Below are 14,913 nucleotides of genomic sequence, written 5' to 3' on the forward strand. Positions count from 1 at the left end.
AGAATCAAATCTTTTTATTTACCCTCCAGGAGAATAAAGCTGTACAACATATCAGATATTCTACTTGCAGAGGGACTCAGGTAATGATATCTTTAAAACTCTCATATTGACTGAACAAAATCACTGGGGTTGTTTTAACGGGAAAAGACTAATGAAACTACCATGGCAGATAAACTCACTCCAATAAGCTCCTTTATATCACCTTCATTTCATAGCCTGTAAATGCTACTGTGGCAATAGTGTTGTAAGCCAGCGTACACATGTGATCACAAGTAAATAAAACTGTGCAGTGAAAGTTAGAAGAAATATATTATCATGTTAACAGTGTTTATTTCTTGGGGGGGAGAGTATGATTTATTTTTCTACAATAAGCCTTAACTACCTATATAAAGAAAAAGTGTTAAAAATAGCATATAAGCCTTATAAAACATATTATCACAAATACTTTAAAATATGCATATCAAGTAAACTGCTGAAATGTATCAAAATGGTAGAATTGTGTTTCTGAGTAATGGAACTATGAATTTTTTGTTTTTTCTTACTTTAACTTTTCTGAACTTTACAAATTACTGCTTATGATATTTCAAGGAACTATATGATCATACTATGATCTATTATTAAATTTTAGAATGAAAAATGTATCAGCATTTTATTGAAAAAAATTTATCAAGTAAATGAAGAAAAGAAACCATGCCATATATTGCTACATTGATGACTCAGACCCTATGACCAATAGATATTTATCTGTTCCTCTTTAGAGAATCACCAAATCTCAGGGTTTTAAGGGCTTCTGAGTCATCTAACATGACTGTTATCTGATGTAGGGTGTGTCTTTGCAATAAGAAAAATACTAATAATCCTAATAATAATAGCAAGCATTTATGTGCCAAGACTGTAATAGGAACTTTAAATGCATTATTTCACTGGATCTTCAAAATAATTTTATGAGGTAAGGTACTTGTGGCAAGCAGAGTAACATCCTGAAGATGTCCACATTCTAATTCCTGAAAGTTACAAAAATAAATATGTTTGGTCACATGTCAAGGGGCAAGTAAGTTTGCAGATGAAATTTAAACAGGCAGGGGGAGGGTTGGGGAGTGAAAAAGTAAAAAATAAAAAAGAAACCGGCAGTCGGCTGACCTTGAGATGGGGAGATTATGCTCGGTTATCTGAATGGGTCCACTGTGATCACAAGGGTCCTTTTAAGTGGAAGAGGGAGGTAGAAGAGAGACTGTCAGAGGGATGCCGCGTGAGAAAGACCTGACTGGTCACTGCTGGCTTTACAGATAGAAGGGGGCCACAGCCAAGGAATGCAAGCAGCCTCTAGACACAAGAAAAGGCAAGGAAAGGGATTATTCCCTGGAGTCTCCAGAAAGAAGTGCAACCCTGGTGACACCTTAATTGTAGCCCAGTCAGACCTGCTTCAGATTTCTGACCTCCAAAACTGTAATATCATAACTGTGTGATTTGTAGACACTAAGTTCATGGTGGTTTGTTACAGCAACTGTAGGAAATGAGTATAGTATTACATTCTAATTTTATAGGTGAGCAGACTGAGATTTAGTAGAGTAACTTAACATCACATATAAATGGTTAGTGGCAATGCCAGCATTTGAATCCTACTCCTGGGCATTTGGTTCCACTGGAGCATCAAAATGATGGCCCAGCCCCTGCCTGAACATGAACTCACCATCATCCCCAGTAGCCACCTGCACCGAGGAAGGCTCTAACTGGCAGGGCTGACGTCCTTTATTTGGAGCTCACATTAGTCTTTGCAGTCACTTTTCTTATTATTTATCATACAACATAACCTAATTCCTCCTTTATGGGATGCATTTTAAATATTTGAGGCCGATGTGATGAAACCACATGTCCTTCATTTTCCTCACTTCTTGCTAAGTCTTCTCTTCTTTGGGTGAAACAGTCCTTGATTCAGCCTTTTTTTTTTATAAGACATGGTATCAAATTCCAGCACTTTCCTGACCTTTCCTTTCTGGACAGCATCCAGACTGTCAACACACATTTGAGGTCCTAGCCAGTTCTTACCTTTCTTTGAATTTATATACTTTGATTTTCTTCCATGAGGTTATCATGCTGACCTTACCCTTCTGAACTTGATTATATGCTACATCTTGAGCTCTTTGATGGAAATAGTTTTAGAGATCAATCAATAAATGACTTTTGGATTATCTGGCCTAAAGACTTGAGAACATAGCTGGCTTTCAAGTTCCTTCTGATATTATCACAAACTGATTCCACTCTTTGTTGACATGAATCATACCTTTCTTGTTCTAGCCTGGCAGGGGTTAGAAGAAAAGGCCTGTTAAGTTACAGCAAGGAGCTATTCTGGTGAACCAACAACTTCCTAAGGAGCCTTGAGATATCAGAGGCTGCTCACCTATACCAGTTTGAGAGGTTGTGCAATCAACGTGGACTGGGGAGCCAGGAGGAAAATTAAGGACATGTGATTTCATCATATTATTGAAAACACTGTGACTCTTCAGGGCAGAGAGACCTGCATGTAAATATTAATAATAGCCTTCTAAAATCTTTGATCATCCACAGCTTTAAATGATCCATGCTGCTGTTCCCTTGTTTCTGCAAATAATCAAGGGCTGACTGTAAATAAATAAGACAGCCAACGAGCAAAACAAAACAAAACAAAACAAAAACCCCTGGTCTTTTGGCAGTTGATAATAGTGAAAGCCTAGTGAAGAAAACATGAACCCATATTTCATTCATTTTCCTCTGCATCTCTCCCAAGAAGGGGTGGGGAGATTGGGGGCTAAAACATTTTTTGTGGGCTAGTACATGAACATTCAAGTAATTGAGTAAGTTGCTCTGTCAGATTGACTTAAAGAGCCAAAGGTACTTGAACATAAAACAGCAGGTTCGCATTTGCTTTATAACTACCTACAGGAGAAGGAATAAAACAGAAAATACCATAGTCAACTTTATTTGGGACTTCTTTGAATCCCAAATGTTTGAAAAAATAGTTTGCCATATTGAGGGAAACAGGTGCAGACAGTTTGGACCTCTGGGTCCCTACAGCAGTCTCTCTTGGGGTGTCAAGCATAAGATGAGGAAAAGCAAAACCCAGTTCAGGGCACAGAATGGATGCTCCAATAGTATAGATTTTAACCCTGCTGCATTTTCTGCTCTTGCACCTTTATGCTTTGGGAACATCAAACATCTGGGCTGTAGCATCAGACTACCTCACAGGGCTCCTGGAAAGACTAACTTAGAATGGTTTCATTTTTAGACAAAAAAAGACAGTTTTATGTAAATGGTGGTACAGTTTATGTTTGAGACTGCAGGGCATACTATAGGTATTCAAGAGGGGAGGTCCTTTCACTTCCAGAATTGTATAACTTGAGCTTTGCTGGCTCCTATTTTGTGCCTCCCATAACCATCTCTGTGTGTATCTCAAGTGGGAGAAGAGATGCTCTTGTGGGTGAGGGGAGAGTGAACATCAGCAGAGGAAGGGCAGTCACATCCTGTGTCTGAGTGCCCTAGGCCACCCACCAGCTACCACGTACCCACCTCCCACCCACTGCACAACATGGTCCCAGCTGGTAGGCCCTAAGCCTCTATGGAGCACATGCCCTTGTCCTGCAATGCCCCCTTACTCACTCTCACCCTGCTCCTCCTGTTACCACGTCAGCTGGGAGCTGGGACCCCTACTTCGATCCTGCCTCTAGCTTGGACTTGGCATTTGGAGTTACAATTTCTGGTAGTCAAACCCTCCCTCTTGAACACCCATGGAGCCAGTGAAGGGGATTTTCTCTCTAGCTGCAGTTCTGTAGAATCCAACCCCCTCCTGCCTAGTTGGTTCCACACCCTAAGAGAGGGACTGGGACAGATTCACTGTATCACAACTGGGGTCAACTTTTAGTTCTCCTCCAACTTTTCAGTTCAAGGACAAGGACCACATCAATGAAGCAAAAACCTTATACCAACTGAATCCCACTTGCCATTCCATCAGAAAAGCCTTTTATGTTAATGCTTCATTGGCAACTTAAGGCGATGCTTTCCTCAGACTTGACAATCACTGTGTTCAACAACAAATGTTGAGAACCTACTATGCGCCATGAACTTACACATTATCTCAGTAAGTACTTTTAGCAGTCTTGCAAAATTTTCAGGATAGGAAGAAAAGGATTAAAGAGATTAACTTGCCCAAGGTTGCACAGCTAGTAAGTGGCAGAGCCAAGTTTTGATGCCAACTTAGACTATACCCTGCTGCCTCATTCTATAAATATCTATTGAGAGCTTATTTGCAAGGTGTATTTCTAACCTTTTAAGGACTCAGGCTACATTAGGGCTTCTGGGGAACCCCTCATCAGCTACTCCATGAGCCTGGCTCCAAGAAAGCTAATACTCCAGAACCTGTTAATCACCCAAGGGCTTTTGGGAAAGGTGGTCTGCGTTGGGTAGGAATGAAGCACTGTGTCGGTCCCTTTGAAGGGCCTAACAGGAAATATTTGCTTCAGCCTAAACTGCTGGTGGACATAGTCAAGTGGGTGGCACTCAACAGGTTTGGAATAACACATTCCTCAAGTGCTCTGAGTTTCTGACCAACAGCGAAAAAATCCCGCAGCTAGACTTCTCTTTCTGGATGCTCACCCACAGTGACGTTGGAATTAGATAGCTTTTACGTATATACACCATATATGCCAAACCCTTCATAGAGAGTTAACACACAATAACATGCAAGGGGAAGTGCTACTGTCTCTATTTTAGAAATGAAGAAAGTGGGGCCAAAGACGGTACAGCTTTTATTGGCTGCATCCGTCCTTATGGACTGCCTCTGTGGGAAAATGCCTGCCAAGTTCCAAAGGGGGAACTCAGCTTAACTAATAAAAAGAAGACCCATTTTCCAGGGCTTACAGAGTGGGAAGTGTGCAATAAAGGTAAAAGAATAGAAGAAAGAAGGTTTCAATGGGGGAAGGAGGGAGAGGGAGTATCAATTCCTCAAACAGGCAGTTAGTCGTACTGGCTAATAAGTGAGGATCCCACTAAAGTCTTCCAGATATTCAAGAAACCAGTGCCCCACGAAGTTTCTGAGTTGTGAACAAGAGCCCTACGTTTTATCTTTGCAATGGGCCATGCAGATCACGCAGTCACTCCTCCTTATTCACTTGGTCATTGAGACAGGGAGAAGAGTCATACCACACAGGTTAAGAGTGAGTGGTGTACCTGGGATCCCCCTTTGGAACTCAGCAGGCATTTTCCCACAGAGGCAGTCCATAAGGGTGGATGCAGCCAATAAAAGCTGTACCCTCTCTAGTCTCACTTTCTTCATTTCTAAAATAGGGACACTAGCACTTCCCCTTGCATGTTATTGTAAGCATTGAGTGGTATCATGTATAAAGTACCCACTAGAGTGTTTGATGCACAATAGGTGTCTGAAATAAAATCTATGGGAGACAGCAGGCACAGAAAACAGAGCCTGAACTCTGGAGGAGTTAGGAGCAAGCTTAGGATCATATCAACCCCACTACTAAAAAAGATGTATGACCTTGGGTAGGTGACTTGGCTTCTAACAGCCTTAGTGCCTTTATCTGTAAAATGGGAATGCAAATACTTACTTTGTAAGGTGGTTTGGGGATTAGAAATAATCTAATGTAGTTAAAGAGCCTAATTTATCACTTGGCATCTAGTAGGAGCTCAAGAAATGACAGTTCTTTGTTGGGTTCCCTTATGCCACTATTTCTGCACTCTAAACAATTCACTTACAAGTGATGTTGGGATACAACCACAAATACGTGTCTTACACTATACATCTTCCTGCATATTATATGACCTACAAAATGTAACCTCATTGTATGTGAACATAATTTTGTAAAACATATTTGAGGATCATTTTTCTATCTTTGCTAGACTGTAAATTCCTTGAAGGCAGAAACCATGTCTTATTTACCCTTGTATCCTCAAACATCTTCAAACTCATGTTAGGATCTTCATTGAATTAAATCTCTCTTCTGTTGTGTATGCCAGCAATGAGATGATAATTTTAATATATTTAAATGAGCAATTAATAATTAGCCTGTCAATGATTAGGAAGTAGAATCTCTGCCATTGAGGGTCTTTTTATCCTTGTTCACCACATTTGGCTCATCTTCTTCCATCCTGGTTCTGGTTCTCAATCCATTAACCAAGTTACTCAGCCAGGGAACATAACTTAGTTTTGTGCAAACAACCACCTTCCCTGGCAACAACTTGTGTAGAAAAGCCACTGGGGGAATTTCCTGAAACCCCAACAGTTGAGACATAATTTGATACCTCTTAGGATTCAAAGAGGCTTCAGAACTGTGACTTTTTTAACCATTTGAGGGTTATAGATCTCTTCAAGAACCTTCTGAGAGTTATGGACATTCTCTCCCGAAAAATTTATTTAGTCTTTCATATAATTACAGTGTGTTCTCAGAGCTCCTGCAGCCTTTGTATAGTTAAGAATTCTCGTTAGAAAAGCCCAGAAAACAGAATGAGCAGTGTGAAAGATTCAAGTTTCCTGATAAATTCTAGCCTTGACTAGTCACTCTCCCTTGTTCAAAGCAAAACAAAACATTTACAGCTCCCTAGATTTAACCTCAGGGTTACCCCCTAGGGCCCAGTCCCGGGCTTGAAGGGTAAGAGCATCTAGCCAAGCAGAGACTACTCTGTGGAAAACTTAAGTTCAGCTGAGTAAAACGAAGGCTTGTTTGATAATATCGTTTACATTTCCAAATCCCGGGTATGAAGCTTTCTTCCTATCCCTTGTGGCCCTTCCTAAGTTTAGCCACTGGTGTAATTGGGTAACCATGGCGACAACCACCTGCCTCTTTAAAACCATCTCCACAGCTAAATAAGGAAGCCTGGAGAAAATGGCTGCTTGCCTGCCTCTCAGTGGACAAACGGGGCACTCCAGGGTATTTTCGACATGAGCAGGCAAGGGAGAAGCGGCATGGACACAAAGTTCTTAATAAGAAATGTTCTGGGACCTTGTGAAACAGGGTCTCCCTCTGCACCACTCTGTCTTCACTGACTGGATGCATATGCATTGACCTGCAAATCCCCATTCCTAGCATCCCAGGGACCACACTTCCTTGACCTCAGCCAGGTGAAGGGTGAGATATGCACCTAACTGCAATGAGTAGTCTTGTTAATGGAACTGGGAGTGGGAAGGAAAACAGCCATTCAGATCACAGTGAATTTGCTCATACTTTGCAGTGAAATGCACATTACAATATTTTCTGATTGTACTTAATCATGTAGATGATTGATGATTGCTCTGTGTGTCAGATGTTAACCCATCTACTGATTTTTAGAATATGGTGAAATTTCTCCCTCCCTCTGCTTCCTTGCTCTCCACAAACTACAGAGGTTTTGCTTCTTTCCACACCAGGAGAGCTCACAGGGACCACACTACACAGCTTGCTCTTCCCCAGGCATGCTGCATTTGCTCATTCCTTGGTATCTTTTTGGACATTTGGTTCCTTCTTCCTGGGTTGCCCATCTCTTTCTGTCAACCTGGAAAATACATACTAGTTTTCTTGGTTTGGGGATCTCTGTGACTGGAAGACTTTCCACACCAAGTTCCATGCCCTTGCTCTGTGTTCCTATAGGTCATCTCAATTCAGACCACTTAAAGCAAAGCATTGTGCATATCTGCTTTCTAGTCTCCACCACTGGACTGTGAGTCTCCTACACGTGTTTATCCGAAACACCTACAGAACAGTGCCTGATACTATAGTATGTTTTCAAAAGATACTGTTGAATGAAGGAATGAATGAACAGAAGCCCCATGGATTTCACAAGGATTTGGCACCTTAACAAGCATATGTGCATGAGTATTCATAAGGGTACCTATGTGAAAAGAGGATTTTAGAAGTCTGGAATGTGTAGAAGAGAAGGAGTATTTAACAGTGATGTAGTAGATGTAGGAGACTGAAAAAGATTGTGAGAGGAGACTCAGTTGATTTGTAAATTTGTGAATATAGTAGGCGTAGCGGCTGAAAGTGTACATGTGAATTGTGTTGCAAGAGTGTACATGGTCTGTGTGTGAGACAGCAAGATGGAACCTGCCTGTGACATAATGACCACCCTAAGAAGGTTAAGTTCAGTGACTATTAGATCCTACAGAGCATTTTCCTGAAGCTGAAGTAGCTTCATTACGTTCAGTTTCTGATTCCTAAAAAGCCTTTCTTCTTTCCAGTTAACCTCCCAGGCTGTGGGGACAGGGGGAAGGAGCAGGAATGGAAATGGTGAGCTCTTCACGGGTGTGGGGCTTTAAATGAATGTCTTTAGATAACACAGGACCTCTGCTTTGAAGAGAATCCTCTTCACTAAGTCACTCCCTTCAGGCTCAGTCTGAGTCCTTCCTCTCCACCTGCCTGACAGTGGGGTGGGATTCAGTAGTGATCTTGAAATGGCACAACAAAGAGGAGAAAGGATGGAAATTAACTGAAGAGTAGAGAAAGAGAAGAAGGAAGAATGCATAAAGAGAATTTAACAATTCCATGGGTAGGCATATGTCAATCACAACTCACTTCTTTGCAAATTCCCTCCCACCAGCAAGAAGGGTTTGATTTTTGCAAGCGCAGGCTGAGGCTGGGATCTGGTGGGCTTCTGGGCTGGCTGCTGCTGCAGGGCGCTCCCTCTGCTGCTCTCTGCTGTCATGGGGATGGAGGTGACTGTGCTTTTGGCAATCCAGGGCCTGGCCTGCGAGCTGCCACCACCTACCCCCTCGAGGAGAAGCTGAGGCAATTGCCACCCTGCCTGCCTCTCCAGAGGAAGCTCAGAGGCTGGGGTTATGGGAGGTTCTCTTTCAGAGACTGTGGCCTAGCCCAGGAGGGGTTTCCAGTTAGCCAAGAGCAGACACCCGACTGTGGAACATGGGTGTAGCACACCTTCCCTCTGCACTCTATCCTCTGGGAGGGTGCAGGCGGCCAGGCGGCAGCAGGTCGCTGACACTATTTTCTTCCTGCAAATGGAAACCCTCCTTTCGGCAACGTGGCAGAAAACGTACGTCCCTGGGCTGCCGGGCCAATAAAGTTTGGATGAGACCAGGTGTAGGCCTGGGTCTGGCAGGGCGGCGGCGCAGGGCCGGGTGGGCAGTTCAGCTGGCTGCAGCCTCGAGGCCCTCTTACCTGCTGTTGAATTTTTCAGGATGTTTCTCTCTCATCACGTGGAACCTGTGGGCAATGGAAGCATCCTGTAAGAGAAAGCAGATGCCTGGTTAGTGGTTGTCACTGTACGTTGTGGAAAGAAAGTAAGCAAGCGCTCCCTCACTGAAACCCCCAAACCCTGAGAGTTAGTCTCCAGGTGAGAACACCAAGGCTGCCCCAAAGGGTGAACACCAGGTCCAAGGTTAGGGGCTAGTGCCAGTGAAGCTGGAAGAGCTAATTCCACTTGACTCCTTGCAATTTTCACTCTCCACCCAGCCACAGGTCAGGGAAGTGAAGTGAAGGGGACACCTGCTGCCTTTGCAGGAGAGAGGGTGCCTGGATCTGTGAGCAGTTAGAGTGCAGAAGCCCACGCCTGGGGCTGATGGCGACGCTTTGGAAATGCCTCCCCATATTAACTCTTAAAAAAAAACTTTTTATATTGGAATATTTTAAGATGCACAAGAAGTTGCAAGAATAGTACAGAGAGTTCCTGTGTCCCTTTCACCCAGCTTCCCCCATTGATAATACCTTACATAACTGTAGCACATTGTCAAAGCCGAAAACTGATGTTGGTAGATGCTGTATATATTGACTCTTAATCATCCATATCAGTACAAATCAGTAGTAACATTAGATTGCACATGTAGCAGATAATAAAATATTTAAGCTTCTGCTTTTTGATCACTCTACAGAAACAACTCTCCCCTAGGTCAATAAGAGTCTGAATTCTATGGACACTTTGCTATCCTCCTATTAGCACACCCCTTTCCTGCACTATCTGCCACCTGCTCCTGAGAACTCACAATTAGGAAGGCTCTCAGGACACCAGGCTTCTGGTGCTCCATCCTGTGACCAACCTCACAGTCCAGGGTTGGATCATCTCTACAGCCTATATTCCAAACCTTGGGCATCTTGAGCTCTCCCAGCTGTTACTAGCATCTTTGATGTCTCCACAACATTCAGCTCTAGAACCAAACCTGAGCTTCAGACCTAACACTGAACTCCTCTTTCCTTCTTGAACTTGGTCTTTTACCCTTGTGAATGGTCTCGCCTTCCAGCAGAAGAATGTGTAAGCCCCCTTCACTGCTTAGACCCCTTGCTAGCACTTTAGGTGGTGGGCTTTAGAAAGCAACAGGCGAATGGGCCTATGGTGGAGTTAGTGACATAGGAACAAGGGAGTCGATTCAGATATGTACAGGAGAGAAAGACAGAAACCCATCTATTGGAATATGTGGCTAAAAGAGAACTGAGCTTCCATACAGAGATTTTTTTCAGCTAATGCATATTAATTTCTTTTTTAAATATGGAAACTCTACAAAAGAAAATTTCTGAATTTTTTTTTTAACATAAGAAGGTATAGTTTAGCAAAAAAGGCTTTTTTTTCTCGAGCATGTGCTGTGTGTGGTGAGGAACGTACAGGCTGATGGTGGGGACAGAAAGTCCAGAAGCAAGTTAGGGGGCAAAGAGGAGCTTTTGTAATATTTGCACTTGGCAGAGGAGTTAAAACACCTCGCAGTCCAGTACCAAAAACCAGAGAGGGCAAGTCAAGGATATGGGCTTATTTTGTGGTTGGCCAACCTTCCTTGCTGAAATAATGTCTTGGGAATCTAACATTTAAGCTCTATTATTAATTTGCTTTTTAGTTTTTCCTTTAAGACACATCAAGAGTTGAAGGTCTTGGTCAGGTGGCCCTGTGGACACACAGTAGGAGATTAGCCTGGGAGGCCTCTGTCCCCTGGGCCTATACTGCCTGCACAGTTTCCCCAGGCACCATGCTTCATGCTCCCAGACTGCACCCACCTCCCTCTCTCTCAGCAAGTTTCAGTGAACACTGAATATGATTCATGTGACATCTGTCAAATGCTTCTCTAGAACTCAGGAAAGCATTACATATACTTGTGTTCCTTTGAAGTACTAATTTTCTTCTGTCGGTAAAAAGAAAAGAAAAGAAAGTAAAAGAAAAGCGAAGGAAAAAGCAATTACATGTTGCCTGCATGATTTGTACTTCACTATACGCCCCCCACCCCAATACTTCTGTGACTGGCTCCTGGGTTTTTCCTTCTCCAGGATAAGAGCACAGGCCCCTTCTTCTGCGTGGTTCTGATTATCCTTGGTGTTTTCATAACTAGGTTTTGCAAAGCTTCTTTTCACAAAAACCAGTCTTTACAATATTATTACTTAAGCATGAGGCTCCTCATTTGACAATCAAATCCCTTGGTAAATAGACAAAGTAGCAAGGGAGAACTGAGCATTCCTTTGCTGTTCAGTCTTGAAAGGCAATCATGGGCAAGGCTCTGACCATGTTTCTCTACCTGGGGATTAAAAAGAGAGTGAAGATGGGCCTTTAGCTCAGTGGCTGAGCTCTGTGTCAGCCAACGTTCAAACCCTTTCTTGGTAGTAATTACAGCACCATGAAACTTCTTTTCTGAAGGGGGAGGGGCTTGGAGATGGGGATTGCAAAGCCGTGGAAGTGCTGATGGCATTTCTGACAGCTTCACTCTCCTGGGTCCTTGCTGTGAGGTGCGGGGTACAGAGGAGATGGTGAGCTACTCTTTTCTGAACGAAAACTCCAAGAGCATGGTTGGACAAGATTTTTGTGCCCCTTCCAAATATAAGCGGCAGTCTTTTGGATTCGGAGATATTTGCATGTCTAGGCCACGGCTGTCCAGTAGAAATAAATGTGTAATTTTCTAGTAGCCATATTAAAAAAGTGAGAAAAAAAAAACCCAGATGAAATTAATTTTAGTAACATATTTTAATTAACAAATATTATCACTACAACATGTAGTTAACATAAAAATTACTGAGATATTTAAAATTCTTTCATACCACATTTTTTAAATTTGGTGTATGGTTTACACTTGAGCATCTGTCGTGTAGACCAGCCCCAGTGCCAGGGCCAGTGCCACTCGGGGCTAATGGCTACCATTTTGGACAAAGCAGGTCTAAGTCACTTTGGCAACTTACAGAGATAAAAAGACAAAGGAGACCATAAGTTAGATTATTTGAAATGTGGATTGTTACGAAACATTTGGGCAGATTGGAAATGAAAGAGTGTAGACCCCTTGGTGTAATATACGTCTCAGTAGGTCCCCTCATCTTAGTACTTCCACTGTTCTCACAGGTGACAGTCATGAACCTGAGGCTGAGGGAATCCAGAAGTTTGCAGGGCAAATGATGATCTGTTGATTCCCTAACAGGTAGGAGGCTTATCATTGTGGAAACTTGGTGGAAGTCTGATAAGTACCATCTGTAAGGTGGAAAATGGTGTGTGGGCCAGTGTGATGACTGTGGCCTCTCCTTGGCCCCTGGGTTCCCCTAGCATCAGAAACAGATTTCATTGAATCAAAGGATTAGCTGTCCACTCATCCTGTTGAGGGTCAGTGAAAGCAGAGCCTTTGAGGCAGAGTCACACATACCCAAGGAATTATTTTGCAGTGCCAAACTTCCTGTCACTGATACCTGAGCATCCTGACATTTCTGCAAATCCAAAAATAAAGAGCAGGGATGAGGAGGCCAGAGAAGTCAGAGGAAGTAGTGTACTGAATGACTGCTTAAAATCTTCTGCCAATGGATGTTGTCAGTTAGGGGGACAGAGAAGGCCAACTATTTCAACTCTTCACTGGTGGGGAGCTGGCATGTATGTGGGTGACGGGAATGTGGTGACAATGAGGATATAGTCACTCCCTAGACATTCCAAGAGGGGCTGCCCTCTTAGCCCCTCCAACTATTAAAGGGGTTCTTTTGACACCAAGGGGACTGGGTGAACTTGTCAGGGCCATTCTTTACCACTTAGGGGCACCACAGCAACGGTCATCACCTGTATGCATGCAAGGCATCAGACAGTTGACATGAGTAAGATATTCCAGGTCCTTCACAAGAGGCAAGGACTTTGCAAGACTCTATTTGTCAAAAGTGTTTGACTCTAATCATTGTAAGGAACTAAAACTGTGGGTTGGTTTACATGCCTACTTCTCCTCTTACAAAGTTTGGGAAGTCAAATAGGGAGCAAGAGCTTCTGCAAATGTCAGCCCCAGATTCTGTTAGGGTAGCGTGTTGTCTAGTTGTTTTCTCAAGAATTTCCCTTTCCAACTTTTAAAGAGTGAGCACACAAATCCTGCAAACATTTTATTGAGAGAAGGTTATGGGTACGCCAAGGAGATAAAAAATAGTCCTGATTCCTCATTGCTTTGCAATAAAATATTAAACAAGCACAAGGTAAAGGTGCATGAAAATAAATCACAAGGAAGATAATGTGAAGTTCTTTGTAACTGAAAATATGAACAGATTGGCTTATTATAAGTCAGCCCAGGGCAAATAAATTCCTTGACCACTGAGTGTGATGGAGAATCTGTTTATATGTATTTCCTTGGGGGACAATTAGATGGTCTTCCTTCATTTCTACTTACATGCAAGAAGGAATTAAAACCATGATCAGTCTTGTCTCGGGATTAAGACTTGGTTGTCTAGTTGAGGAGAGGTTGTGTATTCCTTTTTGGTGTGTTTACCCACTGGGGCAGCAAATACTAAGCAAGTGTTATTTTTTATATATAGCACTGTGTAGAGATAGACAGGGATGTGTCAGGAATTTTGTTGTTTTTTTGACAGCCAGAGCTGGATGTATTAAGAAAGACAAGATTTGGGGCTGAAGACTCTGAAGGCAGCTGAGGCTGTAACATTCCATCCAGAAGTTCCCAGGCAGGTCCCCCAGGCCTGCTCCTCAGCTCTCGCCTCCGGCTGGTTGCTAAGGTGCTGGTTCCCCCTCCTTTCTATGTTTTGTATCCTCCATATATTTCAGGTCTAGTTTGTGCTCCTGTGAGAACCATTTCCTGTGACCATTCTTCTCTGCTCTAATGGTTGACTCCACTCACTGAAGACTTGGGCCAGACCATCTGCATGAGAATGATCTCAGAGCTGGTTAAAAATGCAAATTCCCAGACCCTGCCCAGACCAACTGAATCAGAATACAAATCAAGATCTGTCATGGGGGTGAAATTTGCATTTCTGACAAAGGGCACTGGTGAGCCATGACACACTAAAGTTTGAGACTCCCAGTGCTAAAAGCTGCAGCGTTTGGCAGCCTGAAGATGGGGGAAGGGCTCTGCAGAGGCCACATGGCTCATGGTCCACAGCTCAGTGGGCTCTAGTGATAGTGATTCCTGGCTCCCCCACTCACCAGCTTGGACTTGTCTTTGTATCTTCCTAAGCTACAGAGCCTTCTTATAAAATGAAAAAAGGTAATGACAGTAGCTACCAACAGGAAAACTGCTTGGTATGCAGCATGTACTCAAAAAGTGTTAGCAAGTTATGCTCTGGTTACCATAGAAAAAAGACAAGAGTTTTTGTGAAACTGTAATGTGGGAAGCCCATGCTTGGAAGACCCTTGAATGCCAGACCTGCCAATTTGATTTGCAATAGCTGAAGACAGCATGTTTCTACTGGGGGAAGTGGAGCCTAAGCAGGTAGTCCAAAGAGGGGAGGCACCTTTGACCCTAGGAGAGGAGGGAGCGGTCTGCCTACGTCACTGGAGTGGGGAGCTGGAAGAGGCCTAGGGAAGGATGTCTCCTCAAACTGAGACCAGAGGAGCTGGGGCGATGAACCAGATCAGGGCGCACAGAGCCCTGAGTATGCTACTGGTCCAGTGCCTCCATTCTCTCGGCCCCGATCATGGTCCAGCAATGCCTCTCTCTTCAGTTTTACTAACAGAAAAAGAATGCTGGGTCAGGAGTCAGAAAATGAAGGCAAATCCCTTAATTGACTTGGT

At 43.2% G+C, this 14,913-nt stretch overlaps 1 protein-coding gene across 9 annotated transcripts in view; it reads right to left on the reverse strand.

Annotated features, from left to right (window-relative positions):
- The window catches only part of DGKG (diacylglycerol kinase gamma), a 198,697-nt gene that overhangs the window by 84,614 nt on the left and 99,170 nt on the right, over positions 1–14,913 (reverse strand). For 8 of the 9 annotated variants that reach the window (XR_008997165.1, XR_008997166.1, XM_057500889.1 and 5 more), the window contains one exon: positions 9,132–9,196. Coding sequence is in view for 7 of the 9 variants with exons in the window: in XM_057500889.1 (XP_057356872.1) it covers positions 9,132–9,196 (65 nt within the window). In the remaining 2 variants the exon portion in view is untranslated. Of the gene's footprint in view, positions 1–9,131; positions 9,197–11,940; positions 12,630–14,913 lie in introns of those variants that run through there. The other variant, XM_057500897.1, reaches the window with a different exon arrangement.

The sequence above is a fragment of the Manis pentadactyla genome, chromosome 1, assembly GCF_030020395.1.
Source record: "Manis pentadactyla isolate mManPen7 chromosome 1, mManPen7.hap1, whole genome shotgun sequence".
Lineage (NCBI taxonomy): Eukaryota > Metazoa > Chordata > Mammalia > Pholidota > Manidae > Manis > Manis pentadactyla.